At 43.8% G+C, this 12,883-nt stretch overlaps 2 protein-coding genes across 2 annotated transcripts in view; one reads left to right on the plus strand and one right to left on the minus strand.

Annotated features, from left to right (window-relative positions):
• The window catches only part of LOC121549797 (vasoactive intestinal polypeptide receptor 2-like), a 15,561-nt gene extending 6,566 nt beyond the window's left edge, over positions 1-8,995 (plus strand). The window contains exons 5-13 of the mRNA XM_041861682.2: positions 2,039-2,136; positions 2,473-2,611; positions 2,800-2,947; positions 3,325-3,385; positions 3,513-3,582; positions 3,729-3,820; positions 6,457-6,595; positions 6,769-6,810; positions 7,185-8,995. Of these exons, the coding sequence (XP_041717616.2) occupies positions 2,039-2,136; positions 2,473-2,611; positions 2,800-2,947; positions 3,325-3,385; positions 3,513-3,582; positions 3,729-3,820; positions 6,457-6,595; positions 6,769-6,810; positions 7,185-7,358 (963 nt within the window). The 3' untranslated portion in view covers positions 7,359-8,995. The remainder of the gene's footprint in view (positions 1-2,038; positions 2,137-2,472; positions 2,612-2,799; positions 2,948-3,324; positions 3,386-3,512; positions 3,583-3,728; positions 3,821-6,456; positions 6,596-6,768; positions 6,811-7,184) is intronic.
• Positions 8,996-9,063: 68 nt separating this feature from the next.
• LOC121549798 (eotaxin) lies at positions 9,064-11,615 on the minus strand. The gene is made up of 4 exons (XM_041861683.1): positions 11,460-11,615; positions 9,612-9,732; positions 9,459-9,529; positions 9,064-9,337 (listed from the first exon to the last, which is right to left on the minus strand). Exons 1-4 carry the CDS (start codon positions 11,539-11,541, stop codon positions 9,315-9,317), a joined length of 297 nt encoding a protein of 98 aa, XP_041717617.1. The 5' UTR covers positions 11,542-11,615; the 3' UTR covers positions 9,064-9,314.
• Between the last annotated feature and the right edge of the window lie 1,268 nt (positions 11,616-12,883).

Here is a 12,883-nt window from a genome sequence, read left to right on the forward strand (position 1 = left end):
TTTCTGATGTATCAAATACTTATGTCATGCAATAAAATGCAAATTAATTACTTAAAAATCATACAATGTGATTTTCTGGAATTTTGTTTTAGATTCCGTCTCTCACAGTTGAAGTGTACCTATGATAAAAATTACAGACCTCTACATGCTTTGTAAGTAGGAAAACCTGCAAAATCGGCAGTGTATCAAATACTTGTTCTCCCCACTGTACGTGTCAATTGTGTGTGTGGGTGTGTGGTGTGTGTGTGCGTGTGCGTGTGTGTGTGTTTGTAAGTGTGTGAATGCATGTGTGTCTCAGATGGTGTCTCAGGCAACAAGCTCTCACAGTTTCACTGCAGAATCCGACGTTTTGTCCATAAACGTCACATTTCTAAGGTTAGGGGAGACCAGGGTTAGTTGTCACACGTTTACTTTTGTGTGTATTTCTCAGCACCAGAATATTTTACAAGACTCTTTTCAACATTAATAGAAAGACCAAGGTTCTGTGTTGAAATATAGAGTTATAAGCCATCAAAAACAGTTTGTACACTTGTGACAACCACCTCCATCACAGGGTTGGTTGTCACACAGTATAGGGTTGGTTGTCAGAATGTTTGCTAGTAGCTTATTAATTTTGTAACAGGAAATGAAGCAATATAGTATACAGAGTCTTAGAAATAGCCTTTCTTTGATCGAACAATGTTCCCCCAAAAATCAGAATTTTATGCCTTGAGAAAAACACATGACATTTTTGAGTAAATATGCGTGCGTGCGTGTGTGTTTGTTTGCCCACACATGTGTACGTGTGGGTGTGTGACAGACAAAATATGTGTGTGAGAGAGAGGAAACAAACCCAGATAGCACAGATAGCTCTTCCCAACGGATGTTACATGATGCATTGGGAAGATGCAGTTTAGACATCGTCTGCTAATGGCAAGATGTCTCACAGATGTATGTAGAATACCTACATTCATGTGTATGTGTGTCTGTGCCTGTGTGTGTCTCTTCACAGTCCCCGCTGTTCCATAAGGTTTATGTTTATCTGTTTTTTAAATCTGATTCTACTGCATCATTTACCTGATATGGAATAGAGATTAGAAACCCCAAGCCTACTTGATGGTAATAACGCTCACCGTTGCCCCTAGTGGCCGGTTTTGAAATAATATCCCGACGTCCTGCTTACCTGGACGGACGTCGATTTTTGCCGTGGATCTTCAGCAATCTGGCTAGGGGAATGTTGTTTATAAGAATGAGAGGGTGATGGGGAAGAACATGGTGAAGAGCAGACAGACTAAGACATACACACACACACACACACACACACACTAGTTGCAGTTATTTCCCAACCTCTCGTGGTATGACATCTATGAGAGGACAGGGGTAATTAATGCAGGGTTGAAGCTAAACAGCACTGGTGCAACCATGTACATTATCGGTTGCATTCCAAACTGGTTGTGAAAGACGCACTTGAAGAGTCAGACTGTTTTGACAACAGCAAGGCTTTTTATTGTGCAGACAGAATGTATGTCAATGTGTGACAGTGTGTGTCTGTGTGTCCTTGATGTAGCTGGTGTGTTGCAATATGTGTGTGTACATGACATTGTGTGTGTGTGTGTTTGTCTGTCTGTGTGTGTGTGTATGTCTGTGTGTGTGTGTGTGTGTCTGTGTGTGTGTCTGTGTGTGTGTGTGTGTGTGTGTCTGTGTCTGTGTCTGTGTGTGTGTGTGTCTGTGTGTGTGTGTGTGTGTCTGTCTGTGTGTGTGTGTCTGTGTGTGTGTGTGTGTGTCTGTGTGTGTGTCTGGGTCTGTGTGTGTGTGTCTGTGTGTGTGTGTGTGTGTGTCTGTGTGTGTGTGTGTGTGTCTGTGTGTGTGTGTCTGTGTGTGTGTGTGTGTGTCTGTGTGTGTGTGTCTGTGTGTGTGTGTCTGTGTGTGTGTGTGTGTGTGTGTGTGTGTGTGTGTGTGTGTGTGTGTGTGTGTGTGTGTGTGTGTGTGTGTGTGTGTGTGTGTGTGTGTGTGTGTGTGTGTGTGTGTGTGTGTGTGTGTGTGTGTGTGTGTCCTCCAGCTGCTGTTCTACTCGGTGGTGAAGACTCTGTACACTCTGGGCCACAGTCTGTCCCTCATCGCTCTCATCACCTCTACACTCATTCTCTGTCTGTTCAGGTAACACACACACAGAGACACACACACGCACGCACACATACACACACACACAGACAAAGAGAGGCACACACACATGCTTTGTGAAAGGAGTAGTGTTTTGGCAAATTGTGTGCTTTGCTGTTTTTAATATGGGGGATTATCAAGGACCTTTCTGGATGTTTATATTTCCCATAATTCACTTATAGACACCGTTTATAAACATTCTTATCATGACCTCATGTCTCATGTGTGAGTGTGTGTGTGAGTGTGTGGGTGAGTGTGCTTGTGTGTGTGTGTGTGTGTGTGTGTGTTTGCGTGCGTGCGTGCGTGCGTGCGTGTGTGTGTGTGTGTGTGTAGGAGGCTCCACTGCACGAGGAACTACATCCATGTCAACCTGTTTGTGTCGTTCATCTTGCGAGCTGTGGCCGTGCTGGTTAAAGACTCTGTTATCTTCTCCCATAATGAAAACACTGACTGTAGCACGCAGCCCTCACTGGTGAGATTCACACTGTATATTGCAAAATGTATGCCAACGTCTGTTTCCAAGGACTGTAAAAGTGTGAAAGTGTTACTACAGTAGTAAAATGTGTTATTTGTAGTTGGGCTGTGAAGTCAATCTGACGTTGTTTAACTAACATGGCTAACTACTCTGTGTGTGCTTGTGTGTGTGTGTGTGTGTATTAGGTGGGCTGTAAGGTCAGTTTGGTGATGTTTAACTATTTCATCATGGCTAACTTCTTCTGGCTGCTGGTGGAGGGCCTCTACCTACACACTCTCCTCCTCGTCACCTACGCATACACACACCTCGCTGTCTACCTCACCATCGGCTGGGGTAAGAACACACACCACACACACTTTGTAACCATGGCCATGAGCCAAAGTTTTTTTCCCCCAGTATAATAAATGAAATATGTATAAAGTATAAACACTGTTATAATGTCCTCTCTCTCTCGCTACTCTCCTTTGTCCAAAGTCTCTTCCTGGACTAGTTGTTAGTACTTCATCCTTCAGCCTCTGACAGAAACCATCCATTGTGTTAATGTTCCCAGTGTTTAGCTGGTTATGGTTGAGTATTATGGAGTGTGTCTATGGTGTTTAGTTTATAGGCTGCTATTTAGTGGAAGTCTCAAAGTAGTCTGGTTTCCTCTCTCTATCTCTCAATCTCTCACCCTCTCTCTCTCTCTCTCTCTCTCTCTCTCTCTCTCTCAGGGTTACCCTCAGTATTTCTTGTGGTCTGGGTCTTCTGTAGGATCTATCTGGAAGACACCGGGTGAGTCTTCTCTGACATCATTAACATGAGCCTGACCCTCTCACCGTCTCACTAGTCAACCGGGGACTTATCAATGTGTGGGTGTGGGTGTGGGTGTGCGTGTGCGTGTGTGTGTGTGTGTGTGTAGGTGCTGGGAGAGGAATGACATCCCCACCCCTAGGAGGGTGATCGACTGGCCCATAATGGCATCTGTGATAGTGAGTATCAGTAGAGCCGTCATGGCATCCCTGTATCAGCAAGCCCTTTGAGTCACTGAACAAACTAGGAGAAACAGAATTGGGCTGCTGTCTCAATTCACGCTTATTCTAATGTCTATTGTCTCGTTTCTTGTTGTCCCTGTCAGATCAACTTTGTTATTTTCATCAGTATCATCCGTATTCTAGTCCAGAAACTACGCTGCTCTGACGTGGGAGGGAACGACCAATCACAATACAGGTACTCTCTCAACAACCAATCACAATACAGGTATCAACAACTGATCAAATGTTTTAATTAAGCTTATTTAAACCAGGAAGTTCCATTGATACCTCTTTTTCAAGGGAGACCTAGCAAAGAAGGCAGCTCCAGTATAAAACACAGTGAATTATACACTCCAGAAACAATCTGAGCACTACCACAACATACACTCATCGGCCAGATTATTAGGGACACCCCTTTGCTACCAGAACAGCCTGAATTCTTTGGAGCATGGATTTTGCAAGTCGAAACATTCCACAGTGATGTTGGTCCATGCTGACGCGATGGCATCACGCAGTTGCTGCAGATTGGACGTACACCACCGCCACCAGCCTGTACAGTTGACACCAGGCAGGATGGGTCCATGGACTCATGCGGCTTACGCCAAATCGTTGGACCAGGCAATGTTTTTCCACTCAGCAATTGTCCAGTGTTGGTGATCGCGTTCCCACTGGAGGCGCTTCTTCTTGTTTTTAGCTAATAGGAGTGGAACCCGGTGTGGTCGTCTGCTGCAATAGCCCATTTGTGACAAGGATCGACGAGTTGTGCGTTCCGAGATGCCGTTCTGCACAACACTGTTGTACTGCGCCATTATTTGTCTGTTTGTGGCCAGTCTGTTAGCTTGCACGATTCTTGCAATTCTCCTTCGACCTCTCTCGTCAATAAGCAGTTTTTCGCCCACAGGACTGCTGCTAGACACCCTAGACACTGTTGTGCGTGAAAAGCCCAGAAGGGCAGCCGTTTCTGAGATACTGGATCTGGCATGCCTGGCACCGCCGATCACACCACGCTCAAAGTCACTTATGTCACTCGTTTTGCCCATTCTAACGTTCAATCGAACAGTAACTGAATGCCTCGATGCCTGTCTGCCTGCTTTATACAGTGGGGGAAAAAAGTATTTAGTCAGCCACCAATTGTGCAAGTTCTCCCACTTTAAAAGATGAGAGAGGCCTGTAATTTTCATCATAGGTACTCGTCAACTATGACAGACAAAATGAGAAAAAAATATCCAGAAAATCACATTGTAGGATTATTAATGAATTTATTTGCTAATTATGGTGAAAAATAAGTATTTGGTCAATAACAAAAGTTTCTCAATACTTTGTTATATACCCTTTGTTGGCAATGACACAGGTCAAACGTTTTCTGTAAGTCTTCACAAGGTTTTCACACACTGTTGCTGGTATTTTGGCCCATTCCTCCATGCAGATCTCCTCTAGAGCAGTGACGTTTTGGGGCTGTCGCTGGGCAACACGGACTTTCAACTCCCCTCCAAAGATTTTCTATGGGGTTGAGATCTGGAGAATGGCTAGGCCACTCCAGGACCTTGAAATGCTTCTTACGAAGCCACTCCTTCGTTGCCCGGCGGTGTGTTTGGGATCATTGTCATGCTGAAAGACCCAGCCACGTTTCATCTTCAATGCCCTTGCTGATGGAAGGAGGTTTTCACTCAAAATCTCACGATACATGGCCCCATTCATTCTTTCCTTTACATGGATCAGTCGTCCCTGGTCCCTTTGCAGAAAAACAGCCCCCAAAGCATGATGTTTCCACCCCCATGCTTCACAGTAGGTATGGTGTTCTTTGGATGCAACTCAGCATTCTTTGTCCTCCAAACACGATGAGTTGAGTTTTTACCAAAAAGTTATATTTTGGTTCCATCTGACCATATGACATTCTCCCAATCCTCTTCTGGATAATCCAAATGCACTTTAGCAAACTTCAGACGGGCCTGGACATGTACTGGCTTAAGCAGGGGGACACGTCTCGCACTGCAGGATTTGAGTCCCTGGCGGTGTAGTGTGTTACTGATGGTAGGCTTTGTTACTTTGGTCCCAGCTCTCTGCAGGTCATTCACTAGGTCCCCCCGTGTGGTTCTGGGATTTTTGCTCACCATTCTTGTGATCATTTTGACCCCACAGGGTGAGATCTTGCGTGGAGCCCCAGATCGAGGGAGATTATCAGTGGTCTTGTATGTCTTCCATTTTCTAATAATTGCTCCCACAGTTGATTTCTTCAAACCAAGCTGCTTACCTATTGCAGATTCAGTCTTCCCAGCCTGGTGCAGGTCTACAATTTTGTTTCTGGTGTCCTTTGACAGCTCTTTGGTCTTGGCCATAGTGGGGTTTGGAGTGTGACTGTTTGAGGTAGTGGACAGGTGTCTTTTATACTGATAACAAGTTCAAACAGTTGCCATTAATACAGGTAACGAGTGGAGGACAGAGGAGCCTCTTAAAGAAGAAGTTACAGGTCTGTGAGAGCCAGAAATCTTGCTTGTTTGTAGGTGACCAAATACTTATTTTCCACCATAATTTGCAAATAAATTCATTAAAAATCCTACAATGTGATTTTCTGGATTTTTTTTTCTCAATTTGTCTGTCATAGTTGACGTGTACCTATGATGAAAATTACAGGCCTCTCTCATCTTTTTAAGTGGGAGAACTTGCACAATTGGTGGCTGACTAAATACTTTTTTTCCCCACTGTATAGCCAGCCACGGCACATTACTTACTGTCTGTAGGAGCGATCCATTTTCGTGAACTGGTGTTGTAACTAATAAACTGGCCAGTGAGTGTATATATATACACTCTCTCACACAGACCTGTGTGTTGCAGGCGTCTGGCTAAGTCTACCCTGCTGTTGATTCCTCTCTTTGGAGTCAACTACATGGTGTTTGTCTACCTGGTGGAGACAGAGAGCGACAGGATGGAGGAATACAAGATTCTCTTTGACCTGGTACTGGGGTCCTTCCAGGTATAACACTACCTTAACCCCTAATCTTTAGCCTTACCCCCCTAACCCTAACCCTATCCAGTTTAACCCAGGTCTAGGATCTATATATGTGTCACGTCGTGTTGTGATTAGTATATGACATGTATAGTGTGTATAGAAGCTGTTGATGTTGCCGTATGCTGTGTGTTCTCTAGGGTCTGGTGGTAGCCATCCTCTACTGCTTCCTCAACACTGAGGTCAGTCAGCTGAATGTACTATTACATTTAACCTCAAAATGTTCTCTGTAACCATACTCTCTAAGACTGTGTGTGTGTGTGTGTGTGTGTGTGTGTGTGTGTGTGTGTGTGTGTGTGTGTGTGTGTGTGTGTGTGTGTGTGTGTGTGTGTGTGTGAATGTGTGTGTGTGTGTGTGTGTGTGTGAATGTGTGTGTGTGTGTGTGTGTGTGTGTGTGTGTGTGTGTGTGTGTGTGTGTGTGTGTGTGTGTGTGTGTGTGTGTGTGTGTGTGTGTGTGTGTGTGTGTGTGTGTGTGTGTGTGTGTGTGTGTGTGTGTGTGTGTGTGTGTGTGTGTGTGTGTGTGAATGTGTGTGTGTGTGTGTGTGTATATGTGCAGGTCCAAGGGGAGCTGAAGTTGAAGTGGAGGAGGGTGTCGTTGAAGCGCTACATGTGGAGGGACTACCGTCTACACAGGGCGTCAATCAGCCATAACGGGACTGATAACTATACCCACTTCCTGCGGAACTCCAGAGCCCAATCCATCCTGCAGACAGAGACCACCTCACTGTGACACGAAAGTAGTTCCAGCTGTGTGACCCCGGACTTGGATCTAACTCTTTCTTTGACCCGGAAGTAGATCTGGGTTCAATCAACCAGTCAATCAAACAATACAATTTGAGGTGAAACTGAAAAGAGGAACATTTCTAACAGATATAGAGATATTTCAAGACAGAGATATTTGCTTGTTTTATAAACGGATTAACTTTTACCATAGTGCCAGGAGAGGCTGGATGTTTCATTCCATACTGTGGAACTCTTGAGGAGCTGTCAATACTGCCACAATGTGTTTGTGTGCGAGCAAGTTTGCGTTTGCGTGTGTGTTTGTGAGTTTGCGTGTGAATGTGTGTTTGTGTGTGTGTGTGTGTGTGTGTGTTTGTGTGTGTGTGTCTTCAGAAGCTAACAAAGGGTCTATATAGAACATCATATATCCTATGTTTATGAGACAGAAGCCTGGAGAATTTCTGTTTTCCACTGGAATGGGTTTGGCATTCCAGGTATTGCACACACACACATACACACACACACACATACACACACACACACACATACACACACACACACACACACACACACACACACACACACACACACACACACACACACATACACACACACACACACACACTGACCTACACCTGGTGCCCTGTAGTCTGCCTCAGTTGTTCTCTGGAGTGTTCTGATGCCCTGGTTTCAGCAGTGTGTGTGTCCATCTTTCTCACACACACACACTTATACATGTGTCAGTTCTGAGCTGCTAGGGTCTGTTCTCTGTACCTCTCTGTCCTAAACCGTCACACTGTATAGCCGCCCCTTGCCCTGTGATTAACTCTCCTCTTTATCTTCATCTTTTACCTCCAGCTTTTTAGTTAACCTCAACAAGAAGAACCATCTGCCACTCCTGTCCTCCACTCATCCCTCTCTCCATCGCTCTCTCTCTCACTCTCTAGATAATGGAGGTGTGTCTGAGGGGCTTCACTGCTTTATTAAAGAGCTAAGGGGTTGAGAAGGCAACAACATCTATTATTGGCTCACACACACACACACACACACAATGCACTCTGGGTCGTCACGCTCCTATTTACACATTAGACTGCTTGACCGCCCTCTTTCTCTCCATTCATCCCTCTCTTCCTCTCTCTCTCTACCCCCTCTCCTCTCTGCCCCCTATCCATTGTATTCCCCCTCTCTTTATTCCATACTCTCGCTTAATTTTTCTCCCTACCTTTGATCATCTATCTCTCTCTCTGAATGGTCTCAGTGTGTTTTTAGAACTTTAATAATACATGGAGGAGCAGCCATTACGTATTAAAACACTGTTACTATCTGCAGACCCCCGCTGCTCTCTCTACAGCCAGGTCACTCTGTACGTGCACGTGCATGTATAAAGGTGACACAAAGCATATCCTCACTCATTGTACTCAGAATAGAATATGAGAACAGGAAAATTTTCACCCACTCCTGAGCACCGCATCTGTGGTCCTCCTCAGTCACACTGTGTGGTCCCAGTTGGCCACTAGATGGTGCTATGAGGTTAGACTTCTCCTCTCAGCTCTGCTATAGTAACCCATAGACAAACTGTACACTGTATCACTTCAGAACAGCAAACCCCTGTATGCTTTCCAGTGGTTTTAGATCAACATAAACACAACAATAGACTAACTCTCTTCAAACTAACAGGAAATATGTCAAAATAACAGACTGACTGTCATAACAAGTATTTTAAGGAAATATATTTTGAAAACATATATATTATTCAATCCATTAACACAGAACAAAGTTTAGGTCCTAATGACAAGATACACTAATCAAAATATAACAGAAAAAGAAAACATGCTGAAAACTATTCTATGATGGTTGAAAGGGCTTGAAGGCTTGTAGGGGGAGGCAGATCTACAGTACAGAAGGCTTGTAGGGGGAGGCAGATCGACAGTACAGAAGGCTCCAGACACGGTCAAGCATGGCTCCTTCACTTTTTCATCACTTTTAAACCTAGAGAGAGAAATAGAGATTAGACTCTGTGTGTGTGTGTGTGTGTGTGTGTGTGTGTGTGTGTGTGTGTGTGTGTGTGTGTGTGTGTGTGTGTGTGTGTGTGTGTGTGTGTCCTCTTTACCTTTCTTTTTCTTGTCGACCCAGGCTGCTTTGGGATCAGAGCAGATCTTCTCGTCTTTCACTGTGTAGAAGCTGAAACAAAACACAGAGATTATTACTACTAATGTGTGTGTGTGTGTGTGTGTGTGTGTGTGTTCGTGTGTTCGAGACTTACATGATGGCATTAACACAGGGTGGCATGGAGTTTTGGATCCGGTATCCTTTCAGGTCAAATTTTATGGGAGTGTCAGACACACTTGTGCAGCAATTTGTGGTCACCTTACTGGGCCGACGATCTGAGAGAGAAAAGGAGGAGGAAGGAAGTGAGAGAGTAAGGAAGTGAGAGAGAGAGGGAGAGAGAAAAAACAGAAATAAAAGATTGTAAGATCTCTAAACTAACCATCAAAAAAAATGGTGAGAGACTGACAGGAAACTATTAAGACATGTGGCCTGTCCCACCTCAGATGTGTCAGAGGGCTGTCAAAATCAACCAACCTATGTCTGTGTGCTTGTGCTTGTGGGTGCACAGGGTTGGGGAGCAACTAATGACATGTCATCAGGTACAGTGCATTGGGAAAGTCTTCAGACCCCTTGACGTTTTCCACATTTTGTTACGTTACAACCTTATTCTAAAATGGATTAAATTGTTTTTTTTTTCCCCCTCATCAATCTACACACAATACTCCGTAATGACAAAGCAAAAAACGGTTTTCAGACATTTTAGCAAATGTATTAAAAATACATAAGTATTCAGACCCTTTACTCAATCATTTGTTGAAGCACCTTTGGCAGCGGTTACAGCCTCGAGACTTCTTGGGTGTGACGCTACAAGCTTGGCACACCTGTATTTGGGGAGTTTCTCCCATTCTTCTCTGCAGATCCTGTCAAGCTCTCAGGTTGGATGTGGAGCGTCGCAGTCATGTGCCTTTTACTGAGGAGTGGCTTCCGTCTGGCCACTCTACCATAAAGGCCTGATTGGTGGAGTGCTGCAGGGATGGTTGTCTTTCTGGAAGGTTCTCCCATCTCCACAGAGGAACTCTGTAGCTCTGTCAGAATGACCATTGGGTTTTTGGTCACCTCCCTGACCAAGGGCCTTCTCCCCCGATTGCTCAGTTTGGCCGGGCAGCCAGCTCTAGGAAGAGTCTTGGTGGTTCCAAACTTCTTCAATTTTTAAGAATGATGGAGGCCACCGTGGTCTTGGGGACCTTCAATGCTGCAGACATTTTTTGGTACCCTTCCCCAGATCTGTGCCTCGACACAATCCTGTGTCGGAGCTCTACGGACAATTCCTTCGACCTCATGGCTTGGTTTTTGCTCTGAAATGCACTGTCAACTGTGGGACCTTATATAGACAGGTGTGTGCCTTTCCAAATCATGTCCAATCATTTGAATTTACTTCAGGTGGACTCCAATCAAGTTGTAGAAACATCTCAAGGATGATCAATGGACACAGGATGCACCTGAGCTCAATTTCGAGTCACATAACAAAGGGTCTGAATACTTATGTAAATAAGGTATTTCTGTTTTTTCTTTCTAATAAATGTGCAAATATTTCTAAAAGCCTGTTTTCACTTTGTCATTATGGGGTATTGTGTGCAGATTGATGAGGGAAAAAAAATATTTTATCCATTTTAGAATAAGGCTTTAACGTAACAAAATGTGGAAAAAGTCAAGGGGTCTGAATACTTTCCAAATGCACAAAAAAACTGCAATCAGTTACGTTACCAGCAAACATGTCAAACTAAACAGTTCAAACGTATTTAAAAAGTACATATAACTATGGTTCATGGACCACTCTGGGTCCAAGATGTGTCTGAGTTGTAGAAGGACTATCGAAAAGCTTTTGATTACATGAACTCAATGGTAACTGTAAACGCGTTATAAAATGTTCTGCATTTTAATGTGTGTGTGAATATAGTATATAGCATATACTGTATATTCATATATAGTTCTAGAATATAAACAATATAGTTGTAGTTTTCAATCATTCACTACAGCAATCAATCAGTGAATCAGTACTCACAGTTGGCAGACACAGTGGCGAGGTACACACACATGGTGATCAGGAAGGCCAGAGAGAGGGTCCTGGACTGGAACATGGACATATTGACTGACTGACTGACTGACTGACTGAGTAACTGAATGAATGAATGACTGACTGACTGACTGAATTAATGAATAAATGACTGACTGACAGACTGACTGACTTAATGAATAAATGACTGACTGACAGACTGACTGACTGACTGACGGACAGACTGATTGACTGACTGACGGACAGACCAACACACACAGGGAGAGACTCTGCTAGGCACTAAACTACGGAGACGGGTCGGAGGTCGTACTGATTGGTCTGGTAACCGTGGCGATGAGTCTGTGACAGGCGGTGGAAGTGTCAGGGGTTTTGTGTCTGACGGTGGGTTACACCTACCGTACTAGTGGAAACTCCCACCTTGCACTGTTTGTTTGTGTGTGTGTTATGGTGCAATGTGGTCAGTACTCGTAATGCTATATTCACACCTCCGCCCCCCCTCTCCTTCTCTGTCTTCTTTTTGCCCCTTAACAAACCACCAACACCCCAACCCCTGCAGCAGTATTTCGGAGAATGATGGTTTAATAAAGGGTACACACACACGCACACACACCAAAAGGTGTGAAACGCTGATGCTGAAAATGCTTGGTGTTTTTTTCTGTCTGCACCTTGACATCAAAACAGTCAGACTGAAAACTTAAAATAATATTTCCAACATTTTATTTTCAGTTTTAGTTTCCCCAAAGATTCATTGATTTCCTGATGTTTACAACTCATTACTGTTGAATAAATAAGTAGATAAGGAAATTGCTCTTACAAACATGTTTTAAAACAACATTGATTGATCAAAAAGAAACAAATTAAATGTATAAGTACTTAATAAATAAATGTGTTAAATAACATTAAGAACTCATTGGCATGATGAATTATTAAAAGTCAACATAACTACTTGAAGAAATGAATAAATAAATACACGAAACACTGGCCTTGAAGATATTTCATAAATAACTCTAATAATGATGACAACTGAATTAAATAATAACTAGTAAGATATTACATCTGAATGTAATATGCATATTGGAAGTCTGTTAGATGTTAGATATGAAGACGTGGAACTTCAGTGGAACTTCAGCCATTGGCAATGATTCTATTGGTTGACTGTTGACTGCTGAGTTAAGGCATTCTCGATTGATTCCCGATGAGGGGAGAAGGAAAGAGATGGAGGAGAGGAAGAGAGAGAGGGAGGAGAGGAGGAGGCAGGGAAAAGAGAGGAGAGGAGATAGGAGGGAGAGGGGGACAGAGAGGGGTGAGAGGAAGTTACGGAGGGAGAAGAGGGGGAAGCAAGGAAAAGAGAGGAGAAGAGCGAGTGAAGAGAGGAGGAAACAGACAGAGGAGAGGAGGAGAGAGAGGGAGGA

The sequence above is a fragment of the Coregonus clupeaformis genome, chromosome 34 (assembly GCF_020615455.1).
Source record: "Coregonus clupeaformis isolate EN_2021a chromosome 34, ASM2061545v1, whole genome shotgun sequence".
Taxonomy (NCBI): Eukaryota; Metazoa; Chordata; class Actinopteri; order Salmoniformes; family Salmonidae; genus Coregonus; species Coregonus clupeaformis.